General features: G+C 42.1%; 1 protein-coding gene across 4 annotated transcripts in view; it reads right to left on the bottom strand.

The window, feature by feature from the left end:
* Nucleotides 1-16,677, bottom strand: part of Atg2b (autophagy related 2B) — an 80,551-nt gene that overhangs the window by 42,809 nt on the left and 21,065 nt on the right. For 3 of the 4 annotated variants that reach the window (XR_005972414.1, XM_041633154.1, XM_041633156.1), the window contains 13 exons: nucleotides 15,829-15,983; nucleotides 15,638-15,740; nucleotides 13,771-14,032; nucleotides 11,467-11,617; nucleotides 10,882-10,974; nucleotides 10,582-10,770; nucleotides 7,770-8,043; nucleotides 5,998-6,100; nucleotides 5,521-5,716; nucleotides 4,879-5,021; nucleotides 1,524-1,681; nucleotides 1,003-1,175; nucleotides 131-281 (listed from right to left, as the gene is read on the bottom strand). Coding sequence is in view for 3 of the 4 variants with exons in the window: in XM_041633154.1 (XP_041489088.1) it covers nucleotides 131-281; nucleotides 1,003-1,175; nucleotides 1,524-1,681; nucleotides 4,879-5,021; nucleotides 5,521-5,716; nucleotides 5,998-6,100; nucleotides 7,770-8,043; nucleotides 10,582-10,770; nucleotides 10,882-10,974; nucleotides 11,467-11,617; nucleotides 13,771-14,032; nucleotides 15,638-15,740; nucleotides 15,829-15,983 (2,151 nt within the window). In the remaining variant the exon portion in view is untranslated. The remainder of the gene's footprint in view (nucleotides 1-130; nucleotides 282-1,002; nucleotides 1,176-1,523; nucleotides 1,682-4,878; nucleotides 5,022-5,520; nucleotides 5,717-5,997; nucleotides 6,101-7,769; nucleotides 8,044-10,581; nucleotides 10,771-10,881; nucleotides 10,975-11,466; nucleotides 11,618-13,770; nucleotides 14,033-15,637; nucleotides 15,741-15,828; nucleotides 15,984-16,677) is intronic. The other variant, XM_041633155.1, reaches the window with a different exon arrangement.

Here is a 16,677-nt window from a genome sequence, read left to right as displayed (position 1 = left end):
CTGGCAACAGAACCAGAACTCCCAACAGAAAACAATTTCTCACATCAAGGTTGTATTCTCAACAAGCTGTCTTTATCATATAGAAATTCAACTGCCAAACAGAAAAGAAGAAAATATATAATTGTCCTACCTTTGTGGTACAGACTGAGGCTGCTGGAATGTAGGCAGATGTAGTGCTTGTCATCGAAACCTTCGTATTTTGTCACACAAAATAATGAGCCACTGTTGAATTCTAACCAGAATTCACCATGCTTATTTTCCATCGGCTCTCCATTATCTTGCTAACAAAAAGACCAGGAAAAAAAAAAAAAAAAACACAAGTTACCTTTTTTTTCTTTCCCAAATTCCAGTACTGGAGATAGAACCTAAAATCCTGCACCCAGTAGGTGGGTTTCTAGTCACTGAGCTGCAGGCTCCAACAACCATTATTATTTTTTTTTTTTTTCGAGACAGGGTTTAGGGTTTCTCTGTGGCTTTGGACCTGTCCTGGAACTAGCTCTGTAGACCAGGCTGGTCTCGAACTCACAGAGATCCGCCTGCCTCTGCCTCCCGAGTGCTGGGATTAAAGGCGCGCGCCACCATCACCCGGCTCCAACAACCATTATTAAATGCAGAAAGGAAGAATGTTCCTTGGCATGCTTCTTCTGAATCTAACTTAGGAAAATCTCCCACACCTCAAAAAGCAGCCTATTTCTTGAACTATTCAATACAGTGAGATTAAACACTGAATAATGTGTGTGGTATATAAACCCTCTGCAACAATGCTTGTTGTACTTTTAAAATAGGGTGCTATTTTAAAATGAGAAATAAAACATTACAGTTACTGCCCTCACTAAAAGAATTAGCACATGCTTTCCAAAGGAAATCCATACAGCCTTAGACCAAAAACTGAAGCTAGCTCCCAATGTAATGTGTTCTCTGGCATCTCAGAACACTGCCCCCCCCCCACTGCCACCGCCACCACCTTACCCCACTTCACTGCAGCAGACTGTGTAAACGTACCTTTACATCTGTGAACACTGCCATTAATCCATGATTGATACTCAGAAGGACTGAGAGGAAACTCTGAGAGTTCTTGTTCTGAGAGTCCAACTTTTTTTTCCTACGGGAACGATAGTTGGGATCAACAGCAGAAAAATACTGCAAAGTCTCTTCTTCAGATCCACTGTCTTCATCTACGCAGGGAAAAGACCTACTATTACAGATTCTGACAGCTAAGCAGGACAGCAGCTTAAAATGATCACAACAGTACTTTGCACTTTTACAGGACAGAACGACAGGGAGATATCTGGATCTCTCAAGTGAATTTCAAACATGTGCACGATCACACAGAAGATTTCACATCTGAGCAACAAAGCTCTTGTCAGAACAGACTCAGAAGTGCAGAGATAGTCATAGAGTTATAGAACACAAACAGAAAACAAAGTCTGAGACACAGTTTAGATCCACAACCGGAAAGGGCTCCTACTCTGTTAATTTATAAATGAGGCACTTTATACCAGAGCAAAGGTAAGGTACATTACCATAGTGAACTGCAGATTTAAAGGGACTGAAGCTGTCTTTGCTGAAGGTGTTTATCAGCTGACTGGCTACCGAGAGCCCAATGCCATAGGAAATATTCTCAAGTGTCTCCACTGGTGAAGGAGCTGTTGGCTCCCAGAGAAGCAAGTCATTGAAGATCCTAGAAACACAAAGTGCAAAATGAACAGGAAACATCTAAGGTGAAGACAGGCAAGAGAACCCCTTACAGGTCCATATGTGCTTACTGGTTCTAAATGGTGAAATGGAAATGATCGTGTGAAGGTGTTCTTAAAACAGAAAATATGTGCTTCCAACGGGAAAGCAAGACCAAGGAAAGGAATTTGAGATTAGACACCTGACGAGACACTCGCCTAGTGTCACCCATGTTCTAGACTCAAAGACCTGATCATACCTTTAAGTGTACTTTACTTTTTTAAAGTTTTATTTATTATGTGTACAGTGTTCGGCCTGCACACCAGAAGAGAATACCAGATCTCATTACAGATGGTTGTGAGCCATCTGTAGTTGCTGGGAATTGAACTCAGGACTTCTGGGAGAGCAGTCAGTGCTTTTAACCTCTGAGCCATCTCTGCAGCCCTTTACTGTACCTTAAAAGAGGAAGCTATTTAATGATAAGAGCTGACAGCCAGGTATAGTGAAACATGCCTTTAATCCTAAGGGGAAGAAGCAGTCTGTGGCTAGCCTGGTCTACACAGCAAGTTCCAGACCAGCCAGAGCTGTATGAGACTGCCAAAAAACAAACAACAACAAAAAAAAACCCACCTCCCAAATGACAGGAAGGCTGCTAAGACACTATAGAGACCCTCTCAAAAGTCCTTCCCACCATTCCCAGGGACAGATGGGAGAATCACTATTCCCACTTTACCCATGAAGAAACCACCATATAAAGCTTAAGTCATCTTCCCAAGGCAACACAGCCAAGCAGAAGAAAAGCTGGTATGACATTCAAGATCAGGCCCAGCTTTCAATTCAATCCATTGTCTAGACTAGTATTATCTGAGATAGCTTTTTCCCAACAGATAGCTCAACTTCCCTGGGAAGAAGGCATGGGATAACGCATGACCACAAAAAGTGAGGAGAGATGCCTACCCCCGAAAGAACACACTAGAAGAATCACAACTAGGCCCCAGCTGTGCTGCCTCTTCAGTAAATACTTACTGCTACAAAGACATGCTTCTGCTCAGCTTCAAGAAAACTGCAATTTCACAGCATTCTCTAGGTTTGCACCACAATCCCCCCTTCCCCTCATCTGCTTCCATCACAACACTGTAAGGCTGGACTCCTCCATGCCACCTCCGAGACTGCCAGCACTACCGGCCTGAGAAGGACTTATGCCCAATTATCTCAGTCTGTGTAGACCAGCGGCTGTCCCACAGCACATAGCTGCAAAGGAAAGGACGAGGTGATGACTCATGGAAGGACTGTAAAGTCCAGTGTGAATACCAGTCAAGGTGCCAAGACAAGAGGCAGCCCTCCCTCCCCCTGGAAGGAAGCCAGCATGCAGCCAGCTGCAGAGCTCTGGAGGAGGGAGGTAGCACTGAGCAGCTTGACTCACAGTGGGAAGTAGTGTAGTAAAAACACCAGAGTCACAGCACTGAAGGATGGCGCCCCTTATACACACTGACAGTTTATGTCCCCAACATTATGGTCTATTACAGGACAAAGAAGCCAAGGCCTTTGACAGAACGTTCTGGAATAAAGAAACACAAGAACTAATGCTAACACAGGATGGTGATCAAGGTTGGGAATAGTGTCAGACGTGCAATCCCAGTGCTTGGGAGGTGTGGCAGCGGAACTGAAAACCCAAGGCCAGCCTGAGCTATATAATGACACCTTGTCTAAATAAAGAAATATCAGAAACTTCTTATTGAAGAGTTCTCTGAATTCAGGATTTTATGACAAAAAGAAAAGTATGGTTATAAAAGAATAAAGAATACATGTTACATGATTTAAAAAAATAAAGAAAAAGAAGAAGCCAAAGCTTCTGAGTCCAGAGCCTGGCCCGAGGCAGTGACTGTGAAGGATGAAGGCAAAGAATCCTCCTCTCAGGACAGGCTCTCCTATGTCACACTTCCTGCATAGCTTAAATAAAACCAGCATGTAACCTGGGAGTTTCTCCTCCATCATGTTCCTACTGCTTTTCTTACTTATATTTGGGTCTAAATAGTCTTTTTTTGGCTGTTTTTATTTTTTTTAATATTTATTTATTTGTTCATTATGTATACAGTATTCTTCCTGCAGGTCTCATTACAGATGGTTGTGAGCCACCATGTGGTTGCTGGGAATTGAACTAAGGACCTTTGGAAGAGCAGGCAATACTCTTAACCACTGAGCCATCTCTTCAGCCCGGCTGTTTTTATTTTGAAACAGACTCTTATTAGGAAGCTTGGCTTTGAAATCATGAGCCTCTGCCTCAGCTTCCCTAGAGCCGGGATTACTGAAGTACGCCACCGCACCCAGTTGAAAAGGAACTTGCTGTTCTTTTAAAAATAAATAAACAAACAGGGCTGGTGAGATGGTTCAGCAGATAAACACACTTGCCACCAACCCTAATCTGAGTTCAATCCCTAGGATCCACGTGGTAGAAGGAAAGCCAACCTCCAGAGTTGTCCTTCTGCCTCACAAGGTCAAGTGACGAAGTCTATGACCCAGAATCCCATTTCACTGTATTTGCTGGGTAGGTGTGTTGAAGTACTTAAAACACAATAAATTAAAATTTTTGTTTACAAAATGTATAAGTAAAACTGGAAAAACCTAAGTAGCTGCCTTCTGAATTCTGAGAAGAGGAGACACTTTCTGAACAGTGACTGAGAACCTAACTGCACCAGTACCTGCCGGCCTGCTGCTCAGATCTGCTAGGGCCCCTCATGCCAGTGCATGTCTGAAAAGGCAGCACTTTTCACACTGTGCAGTATCAGCAATCAAACTAGTACCCAAAATATGTGCATTATGCTGGTTGTCATTGCTGTTAGGGAGTTTGGTTGTTTTTGTTTGGTTAGTTTTTAGGGTTTTTTTGGACAGGATTTCTCTGTGTAGCCCTGGCTGTCCTAGAACTCACTTTGTAGATCAGGCTGGTCTTGAACTCAGAGATCCAACTACCTCTGCCTTCTGAGTGCCGAGATTAAAGGCAGACACCATAACGCCTGGCTGTTCGGGAGTTCTTGATGGTGGTGTTACTGTTGTTTTTACAATAGGCACCAGGCACAAGTTGAGAGTCAGCTAAAATAGCAGGGCAAAATGAAACAGCTCCAAGGACAATGTCACCAGCATGTAACATAATACCAAAGTGAGAAGAAGGCAAAAGTGCTTGGAAGTGGTCACGCAATTCAAACTCACCTGTTATACAGCTTCTCGTAAAAGTTTTTATTGGGCAGTGTCATGTGAACATTTGGTAGCAGAAGTTCCAGCACATAGTGGGAATTGCTGATGGCTTTATCCTGAAACTCTGTCATCTCTGCAGGGTCTCCTGGCATCACCATCTAAAACAGAGTAGTTTAGTATGAGAAAAAGCATCAAAGAAGCAATCTACGTTTAAAATAGTAGCAGCATTTTTTAAACTACTATAACATTTACCATAAACATAACCTTTATCTAGGGAGAATATACATCAAGAAAAATAGAAATCAATCTAGGATCAAACTAGCACAAAACACACGGATTATCTTTATTGTCGTTACTGCTCTTGTTGCTGTTATTTCCTGCTGATGATGTACAACAAACAGGGTCTTGCGATGTCCCCAATCTGGCTTCAAACTTGCTATCCTCCTGCATCCACCTCCCAAGTGCTAGGATTACAGCATTCTTTCATAAAGACCTGGCCACGTAGAGTGGCACAGGCCTGTGATCCCACAGAGGCAAGAGGATCACAAGTTCAAAACTAACCTAAGACACAAAGAGAAAAGGAGGGAAAAGAGGAGGAGAGGGGAAGTGTCTATTGGAGGCGGGGTAATTACCCTGGAGTGTTCATCACACTTTTACCTGCTCATTCTCAAACATTACTCTACGAGAGGAAAAGGGAGACGGAGCTGGTCGCCTCAGGTCACAGACATCTTTCAGCGAATGAGCCCCTCCTTCTTCCTCTTCCTGGTAGTGACCATCACTCTCTTCCTCCTCTTCAGCTGCTATTCTCTCCAAAATGGAATGCATGGCTGGTGGATTTATTTTCAGTACCATTCTGATCACAAAGATGATTTGAAAAATCAAGATGTAAGTATAAACAGCAACATTATTACTTTTATGCAAATTTACAGAATGAACACTGATTAAATGTTAATACTACCAGACTAACTTATAAAGCCTATGCCTGCTGTAACCCACTTATGAACAGGCAGTATATATACATAACTCAGCATAGAACTCAAATAACTAAATAAATGAAGGACATTAGCAGTGTATTCTTGGCTAACTGAAAGTCTGACTTTTGGAAAATTCCATTACACCCTTGCATTTGCTTACCTTGGCCAGTCAAAGTCATCTGATGATGCTGTGTCTCCATCAACTCCACCAGATACATGGAAAAACTTGATAGATGGCTCCCCCTTCTCCTCCTGAAATGACCCTATGGAACCAAAATGGTGTGACTGCAATGTGCTCCTTCCCAAATGTTGCAGATAAGATCATTCAGAGCTCTCCAAACCAGGGTATTATCCACACACCCTCACACTATACATCACTCATTCATTTCTTTCTGCTGTAATGTGGCCTGTGCTAGGCAGAATGTGCAGATAAAGATACCAGTTTTTATTCAAACTAAAATTCTTGACTAGTATTTAGTGTGTAAGATATGTAATTATAATATAGCAAATGTCAGTCACTACCTACTGAGTACTGATTTCCTTGTGTGCATTTGAGAGTATCAGGTAACTTCTTATCACTCACCATCTTATTCCTTTGAGGGAGAAGCTCACACTATTTTTTTTTTTTTAGCTAAGCTGGCAGCCAGTAAGCCCCAGGGACCACTTTCTATCCCCAAGCACTGAGGCTTCAGGCACATATGAGGGTGACCTTGCTCATCTTGTTACATGAGTGTTGGGATCTGAACTTGTGTCTTCATGGTTTTTACAACAAGTCCTCTTAACCACTGAGCATCTCTCCAGACCCAATTATTTCTTCACAGAAGAAAAGTTTGTGGCTTGGAGCTATATCTCAGAGGCAGAGCAATTGCCCAGCATTCAGGGCCCTGAATTCAGTCTGCAGCGTGGGTAGAAAAGAACAAAGAAAAGCTTATCAGCTAATTATCCACGGTAAACATAAGGACACAAGTATACTCTGGTGTGTGCTCTGTACATGCAAAGTAACTCCACCACACTGGCTTCTTATAGTTTTCCTCTAAATCAGAGAGCTTCAAGTACACAAAGATAAGGAATGGCAGAGTGTACCTAAACATCCTCTCATGAAGCAGTCACTGGCAAGTGCTATTTAAGTATCTCCAAAAACTTGTCCAACTCCGAGATCAGAGCAGACAAGGGAAACTTTTGAAGTCTGAGGTGTGAGTCCCCTCACTAGTGTCAGAGGGCAGAGGCAGGGGCTGAGTTTCCACACACCCTGTTCATTAACCCACACAGACACAGAATATACCAGATCTTAAGTGTCACAGGAGTGAGTTAGTGTGGTGACTGAGAACACAGGCTCTGGTGTCAGATTGGTCTTTACTACCCCTGAGCTGGGAGACACATCCTCTTCAGCCCACGGGTCAGTAAATCTAACACATGGTGGGAACAACTAAAGGAAACGACAGAATGTACGTGACCCACTCAGTACAGGACCCAGCAGAGAGTAGCGTGCAGGCTATCCAGCCTCTATCAGCACACAGTAAGTGAAAAGCAATGATATAAAAGGCTAACACTGCATTCCTTCAGAAAATAAGAACTTCATCAGAGCAAATCAATCATTGTGCTGCATCTTTTTTGGTTGTTTGTTTCTTTTTGAGACAGGGTTTCTCTGAGTAGCCCTGGCTGTCCTGGAACTCACTTTGTAGACCAGGCTGATCCAAACTCACTTAGATTCACCCGCCTCTACCTCCTGAGTACTGGGACTAAAGGCGTGAGTTACCACCATGCCTGCCTCACAGCGTCTCTTTTTTAACTATACTGTATCTCTATCTCCACACAGTTCTAGGGGAAAGCTGCTGCTCTATTTTCTAAGTGTTCCCAAGTTTGCCATCTTGGGTGCTGTCAGGAGTAGAGTTCCGCACAGAGTCTGCTCTCCGCTAGTGCGTTCAGTCTTACCAGTTAGCTCTCTAAAAGTCAGTTCCAGTTTAGTTTGTTCTGGGGTGGATCCTCCCACAAACTCCGTCTGAGACTCCAGATCTGTGAATGCTAAATGGAGGGTCTCCTTCTGAAGTGACTTCTTAAACCAGGGTCCTCTCTCCTGGTCTGACCGAAGGTCAGGAATGGGAAAACGAACAGAAAGATGCAGCGCTGGGGTGGCAACTTGTACAGACACCCGACGATTCGCAGGACTGTGAGAGTCATCTAGAAACACTTCAGTGAAAGCTTTATGCTGAAAGACATAAATCACAGCAGTGCTTAGCATTTCCGCAAATACTATATTGCTCCCCCACATGCCACAATGCATCCAGACACAAGTGAAAAACCACTACTGTATAATGAAGCTTCAAATGAAACAGCTATTGCCCAAATCAAAACTGCTGAGGCAATAGCTGAATCTTCATACAAAAATAAGTAAAAAGAAAGACACTATAGGGGGCTGGAGAGATGGCTCAGTGGTTAAGAGCATTGCCTGCTCTTCCAAAGGTTCTGAGTTCAATTCCCAGCAACCACATGGTGGCTCACAACCATCTGTAATGAGGTCTGGTGCTTCTTCTGGCCTGCAGGCATACATGCAGACAGAATATTGTATACATAATAAATTAATTAATTAATTAATTAAAAAAAAACAAAAAAACTTAAAAAAAAGACACTATAGATCCCTACACATCTTACCATAAACTAAAGAGAAAAGGTGTGAACCAGCCTACTACCAAATCCAATAAAACTAAAAATCAACACCATGTTCAACACTCAGTTTGAAGAATCTGCCCATTTTAGGCTGCCCTAAGGGCCCAATATGAACTCACACGACTGCTGCCATATACAAAGGCCAGTCTTACTCCTCTTTGCTTCCAGGCCTATGATCAGAGCAGGGCACACAAAGGTTCCAAGTGTTCACCAAATGATTCCTGAGTCCCCCACATACACCAGTTAAAATCATGCCATTCAAATAGAAGTCAATTTTTAATTTTCAATAAAATATCCTGAAACTAATAAAGGCTTCAACATTCATCTTCCGAGTCAGCGTCGAGCCTTTCCTATGGCAGCCTGGGATTTTTACAAGCAAGGCAAACATATAAGGCTTTATTGTGACATCTTCCTGCACATGTCAGTACATTTTGTTCCCATTCATTCTTCTGCCAAGCCCCTCCCCACTTCTAGCAGGTTCCCTTTCTTCTCTAAAGTTAGAAACCAGCATTTTCACAGATCTATTCTATCTCATCCCTATTGGACTTCTTGACACAAACTCTAATCTCATACTAAAGAAAACTAGGGATGGGACTGAAGAGATGGTTAAGAGCACTGACTGCTCTTCCAGAGGAGCTGGGTTCAATTCCCAGCACCCACATGGCAGCTCACAGCTGTCTGTAACTACCATTCCAGGAGATCTGACACCCTCACACAGACAGGCATACATGCAGGCAAAATATCAAGGCACATAAAATAAAAACAAATTTTTAAGAAAATAAAACCAAGGATGATAAGGACATCCCAACACAACCAAGGTTAACAGCAAATAGAGACTGGCCTATACACTTAAGAATGCTGCTTTAGTCTAAACACCAGGAACGATGGGGAAAACAGGCAGGAAATAAAATGTCTCTGCGCCTTTCCTTCTTGTCTTTTTAGATTGAATCCCATGTTTCCTAAGTGTGTTCCAAATGACAGCCTCCTGTTTGAGCCCCAGAGCAGATCTGATCATGGGCACTCACTGCTGTGTTGATTCTTTTCCCCTAAAGCTGCCTCTCAGGCTGGGCCTGGTCCTACAGGCCACACATTCAAACTCCCAATGTGCTAATACAAGTCCATGCCACATAGCAGAGCTGAGCAAAGTAATACAATGCGATGCCAATCACTCTTCATTCTCAAAAGCAGACCTGTGCTACCTGGCTTTACTTTTTACACCATTCGAGTTTATGGAATGTATGAAAAGACTTCATGAATATGTTACAATATTCTCCAAGTCCAATCCCATTGTGCTACAATCAAATACTGTCAACTGATGGGCCTAGTCATTCTTCTGCATATCGTCTTTTTCTGCATGTACAGTTTAACGTTAGTCTAAGGAAAGTGAGACAGAGTGGAGCATACCCGAAGTTTCCTGCTGGGAAGGCTGAGACAGGAAGAACACAAGTTCCTGGCTGACCAACCTGAGCTAACAATGAGATGCTATCTCAGAAGGTTAAAAAAAAAAAGTTTGCATGGAAAAACATTCTATTTCTCACTTAACCCTTCCTGCAGAGCCTTCTTCATGCAGCTGATACCACACAGCATACCCTGTTAGAAATAAAACAGGAAATGTCTTCCAGTAAAATTACCAAACCTTACCTGGTTCTCATCAAGGCAAAGAAGTAGCATTGTTGAGCTAGGTGGTGTACACTATGACCCCAGCTCTAGGGAGGTAGAGGCAGAAGGATCAAGAGTTCAAAGTCTTCCCTTGGCTACATATCAAGTTTTAGGTCAGAAGTGCACAAGAAATTTAAGAGTAATTTTTAAGCCCAGCATGGTGGTGCACACCTTTAATCCTAGCACTCAAAAGGCAGAGGCAGGCAGATCTCTGAATTCGAGGCTAGACTGATCTACACAGTGAGTTACAGGATAGCCAGGGCTATGTAGAGATGCTGTCTCAAAAAGTAAAAATAATTTTTAAATGTCTACTTTTTACTATTATAAGTAATATTGCTCTGACATAGTCTATTTAATCTGTTAGGACTTTTCTCAGAAATCCCAATAAGCACATGCTTTTGTGCAACGTCTACATACTTACCAAACTAACATGCTTATTATATGATGCATACATGTGCGAGGCCATCATCTCTACTGTGGTGAGTTTTTGTGGTTGAAGCAAGGAATTTAACCTATCCACAATACTGATATCCAGCTCACAACACACTGGATTTAATTTAATTTGTAATTCCGCCTTCTGAGGAACTGAACTCAGTCTTGCTTGATTACCCTTTAAAAAAAAAAAAACCACACACAATTATTAACAAAACTATAAAACTTAACAATTGTGACAAAAAAAATCCCATAACAATCTGCAGTGGTAGCCACAGGGAGGACTCACCTGGGGTCCTCTAGTCTCAGAGTGCTTATAGTAAAGCTGAAGACACACGGGGAGGTGGGCATCAGTCCCTTCTTTGGAATGGAACGTTAGGAGCTTAAAGACAAGGATGGAGATGAGTTAAAGCTAGGGCATTAAACTGCAATCGATCATGGAAATCTACAGAGGCAGTACTGAGGTGAGAGGAGCTCTCTGAAGTCAGAAAAGCTGGCCCCAAACTTCATTTCTGCCTCTTTCTAGCAATGTAAATCTCACTCAAGCAGCAAACTTCTGTGAGCCTCAGCTCCTCATCTGAAGCAAGGGTTCAAACTGATCAATAGCTAAGAAAAAACTTTAAAACAAAATAAAATGGCAGGCTCATAACCTGTCTGCCTCCTCAGATAACTCTCATTTCATTTCAAATAATTACTAGCTTCATTGAATAACCTTGAACGACATACTTTAAAATTTGTCTCAACAATCACAACAATAAAACACTAGCACTCTTTGTGGTGCTGGTATGCTCTAAAGAAAACTGTTATTATTCATTCGATTCTTAAAAAAGCAAAACAAATTTAAAAATCATCCAAGGGAGTATCCAACATTTACCTCTGTGTAGTGGGGAGGGACAGAATGAAAATCTGTTGGGAATAGACACTCCAAAAACTCCATTTGCTCAATCGACATGTCGGTGCTAAAATGGCGGGAAGCTGACCTTTGCCTCTGCTCATAGGACACTTTGACGCCAGTGCCTATAAATCTACCATAAAAAAGAAAGAAGCATTTAAAAGTCTCCACAAGCTTCTAGATTAAACAATATACATAAGCCTAGAGAGCAACATGAGAATGTTAGTATAATAATTACATGCTTACTCTACCAAGTTCAAGCTGCTAGTAATCATTAATATCCCTAAGGACATGCGCTTCACATTTCCTATTCCTTAGCATCTCTACTGTGGGGAATTTCCCAGGATGCCTGTATTGCCCAACACTGCTCTTCCTTCTTCGACACTCCAAACTTATCCTGCAGTGGATAAAATCTCAGACCTGGACAGGCATCATGGCACACACACGCCTTTAACGCCAGCACTTGGGAGGCAGAGGCAGATGGATGTCTAGAGTCTACACATAATCAGTTCCAAGCCAGCCAGGGTTAGGCAGCAAAACCGTGCCTTAAAACAAAACAACTTAAAAAAAATTGCAGATCTGTAAAATGTATGAAATGGATACTTAAAACTATTTAAAAACATCATTCAAGCTGGGCATAGTGGCAAACACCCGAAATCCCAGTACTCTGGAAGATGAGACAGGAAGACCATGAGTTTGAGACTGGTATTTTTTACAGTTGAGACTGTCCCAAAAACGAAGGACCAACAATGACGCAGAACTTTAAAACTTCAGTTGATGGGGTTCACGGTTTTTGTGTCATATTTTCTACTTGCAGATATCTGGAGATTTGACAAAACTGAGGGAAAAAGGTTCTTACAATGTAATTTGAAGTACTATGGTCCTAACATGTAACGCATCTTTTGATGGTGGTCAAAAACTACTTCACATGTTAATTTTAACACTCCAGAAAATTTACATTAAAATTACCTTGAGCAAGGGGTAAGGGTTTAGGTCAATTGGTAGAGCACTAGCCTTGCATGCATGAAGCCCTGGGTCCAACCCCCAGCACTGCCTAAAACCAAGCATGGCAGCTTACACCCATCATCTCATAAGGTAGAGGCACAAGGACAGAGAGGAATTCAGGGTTATCTGAGGCTGCCTGAAAGTTTGAGGCCAGACTGGACTATATATCATGAGATCCTGTCTCCAAAAACAAGCATTCTCTAAAATACAAATTTTCTTTGCCTCATTATACAAAATATCACTCACTTTACAGATCACCATTTATATTAAAATAATTTTTTTTTTTTTTGGTTTTTCGAGACAGGGTTTCTCTGTAGCTTTGGTGCTGGTCCCAGAACTAGCTCTTGTAGACCAGGCTGGCCTCGAACTCCCAGAGATCCGCCTGCCTCTGCCTCCCAAGTGCTGGGATTAAAGGCGTGCGCCACCACCGCCCGGCTAAAATAAAACAGTATTTGCATGCTAACCCTATAGTATCCAATTTAGTCAGCCCATCTATTAGTCCTCAACTCATGAGGGCTCACAGTTTTAAGAATCAGCAGAGTCTGGCGGTGGTGGTGCGCACCTTTAATCCCAGCACTCTGGAAGCTGAGGCGGGTGAATGTCAATGAGATGAGGCCAGCCTATTCAACAGAGTGAGTTCCAGGATAGCCAGGACTGTTTCACAGAAACCTATCTTGAAAAGCAAAAAAAAAAAAAATCATTTGAACACTCAGCCCAGGCTTGGTATTGCTACCCACCTCTCATGGCCTAGCACCAGCCTTTCCCAAGCTCTCCTCATCAGTACCACTCTCAGCACAGCACCATCTCTGCCACTGCCAGTGCCCCAAGAACCATTTCCATCATTTCAATAGTGATAGCAGGGATGGTGGCAAATGTGCTAAGACAAACTAGCAAGAACGGGGGGAGCTAGGCATTTGTGGCGCACACCTTTAATCCTAACACTTGGGAGACAGAGGCAGTCAGAGGTGGACCTCCGTGAGTTCAAGGTCAGTCTGGTCTACAAGCTAGTTACACCACAGAGAAACCCCACCTCAAAAAAAAAAACAAAAAAAAAAAACAAAACACACAAACACACACCAAAAAAAAAACAGGGAGGAAGCTACAACCTATCTAGATCTACATCTGCATCATTCTCACACTATACAATGTGAAGGAGAGACCCTATGGTATCTTTGTAGTAGTGCAGTAAATTTCACTCGTTATCCACTGAAAACCAAAACAGGGAGTAGACAGATGACACAGTGTGCATGTGGTTCTTTCTGAAGTAATCAGAGAGTTCACCTAAGGTGATCGTGGGAACAAGCTTCTGCAAAGACTGCTCGGAAGGACTTAAAATCTTCTGCTGACAATCTTGTTGGGTCCATCTTTTCTATACGAGAGAAGAACGCGACGGCCAAGGGTGTCAATGGATTAACGTTTGGGGATGTTTCCGCTGGAGACAGAGGATCGATGTGAAGCACGGAGACTGAGAAGATGCCGACTGCCAGTCTGCAGATGAACTCAGGCCTCGATTCATCCACTGAAACAGACCTAGAGGGCAGGGCTGAAATACATCCAGTTCTCTGAGTCAGGATTCAGAACATCTTAGACTGCTACCCTGTTCATCTGATATGCAGGACTCTTGCACCTAAAGCACCAAGAGTCCATCTCAGTAAGCAGAAATGTGTGGACACATCTTTTAGACTATAAAACTGTGTTAGAAAAAAATTAAAATCAACCAAAAGCTCCACATCAAACTCTCTAAGTTTGGGAATTGTCCAGTTAAATTCTGAAGAGCAAGGATCGAGTACAGAACAGTCACAGAGCAATTGACTGGCATGCTCACGGTACTAAGAACAGTCACAGAGCAATTGCCTGGCATGCTCACAGTACTAAGAACAGTCACAGAGCAATTGACTGGCATGCTCATGGTACTAAGAACAGTCACAGAGCAATTGACTGGCATGCTCACAGTACTAAGAACAGTCACAGAGCAATTGACTGGCATGCTCATGGTACTAAGAACAGTCACAGAGCAATTGCCTGGCATGCTCATGGTACTAAGAACAGTCACAGAGCAATTGCCTGGCATGCTCATGGTACTGAACTCAACCCCAGTACTGGGGAGGGAAGGGCAGGACCAAAACAGATTTTTTTTTTTTTTAACAAACAATACAAAAACACTTAGAAAAAGACTCAAGAAGCTAGGGTATAATTTAATGATGGAGCACTGGCTGAGAACTGTCAAGGCCTCGGTTCTATGCCCAATGCTACACATGAATATACATACACAGGCCCACACACATACACACAGCACATATACACACATGAGCACACCTACACATATACACACAAAACACAACATAATCATATATACAAACATACATGTGCATACACTTACACACAAACACATATGTATGCACACATACACAAATACATATACCATATACACACAGGCACATGTAAACACACACATCACATATAAACACACAGGCTTACCTACACACCATACACATGCGCACTCACGCAGACACACACACACACACAAATCAGATAATTAACTGTAAGTTTTAAATTACAATGATATGAAACATAGAATTTTTCTATAATATCTATATATTTAAATATACAAAGACTATAATGAGTACCAAGCATAGTGGTATACACCTAGCAACCTAGCTAGCACCCAGGCGGTGAAGGTGAAAAGGTCAAGTGAGATCACGATCACAGTTAGTCAGTTTGTACTACATAAGACCTTGTGTCAAAAACAAAATCAAACAAACAAAAAATAGAATATAACAAATAAGTAACTATTCTAAAATATTTTCCAATGAACTACTCAATTATTCTTTTCTTTCTAAACTTTGTGATTGTCCAAGACTAAAAGAGAAATTACAAAAGACACACACACACACAAAAATATGGCAGTACAGAGTGTAAGCTTGCAATGTACAAGGCCCTAGGTACAGTCCCCAGGAGCACAGAAAAGAGTAGGTGGATGATTAATAAATAGCTATGCATAGGTAGACAGACAGAGATACACAAATGATAGAGAAAAAAAAATGAATCAGATGTTTATTCTGAAAGGAGGGAAGGGGAAAAAGCAAAACACATTATCTTATAGATATGCTTTTCCTTTTAATTTTCAAGGCCTCTGGTGGAAACTAACCAGCTTTTGGTAAAGGCGCCGGGTGGACCAAGTCAGATGAGAATGCTGGCCCTCTTACAGGCTGCTCTTTGTGGTCCGCAAATTCTCCCCAAGTTGGCTGCAGCTGCAAAAGATTGGTTTAAATACATAAATAAAATGTAGGCTCTTAGAGGTGTCTTCTGAAGAACAGAGAACATGGAGTAATACTTTACCACAGTAGCACTTAGTGGCGATCCTGCAGGCGTGTTTGTGTATGTACTAGTCAGGGATAACTCCAAGTCCATGTGTGGAGGGTCTCCAAGGGGTGGAAGAGAAGACAGACTGTGAGACATGTCCATGTCGGCCATGGAGAAGAAAACTTCTTCTTCTAGAGAGAATTAGGCTTTATCACATGATATATTCCACCAATGTACTCCAAGTAGTTTAGCCACACTAACAGACACAGCTGTGTGTGGTGCGCTGAGCACGGTCGTCAGCAGCACAGTAAACACACAACTGCACAGTCAGCAAAGGTCAAGTCTCCCCGAGTCTTTTGTGGGTTTATATGACATGCAGCAATACAGCAAATTTTTAGTTGTCATATGGCAAGTTACAAGCTAAAATTCAGATTTTTAAATAGCACAAGCTCACACAGGGCCCTAAGTTTCATCTCCAGCACCAAGCTGCAAAAGATAAAATTGTGTAACTATTTGCAATCTCTGGTTTCTTACGAATACAGCTATTTCCCAGATGGGAAGGACCAGAGACATTTAGAATTCTATTGACAAATCAATGTCTTCTCTCTAATGATTGTCTGACCTCAGATAAATCAAGTTTGTTATGTCTCAAAGTTCTTAAGTAGGCTTTAATTTTTTTTACTTGGTTCACATTTCACCAGACTCTTACTATTTACACTAGTGCTCATACGGTCCAAAAATCCCTATAATGAATAGTGGGTAATTATTACACCAACAAGATGGAAAGGTTATCAACGCTTCCTACTTAGGGCTGTACACTGCACACAATTATATAATGAGTTATTCCCAACCTACTTATGTGTCGCTGTACATTTTTACAAACTG

The sequence above is a fragment of the Microtus oregoni genome, unplaced genomic scaffold (assembly GCF_018167655.1).
Source record: "Microtus oregoni isolate MIOR12 unplaced genomic scaffold, Mior012 000043F_ref0000047, whole genome shotgun sequence".
Lineage (NCBI taxonomy): Eukaryota > Metazoa > Chordata > Mammalia > Rodentia > Cricetidae > Microtus > Microtus oregoni.
The sequence above is the reverse complement of the archived record's forward strand: the minus strand, read 5'-3'. Positions and strand labels throughout refer to the sequence as shown.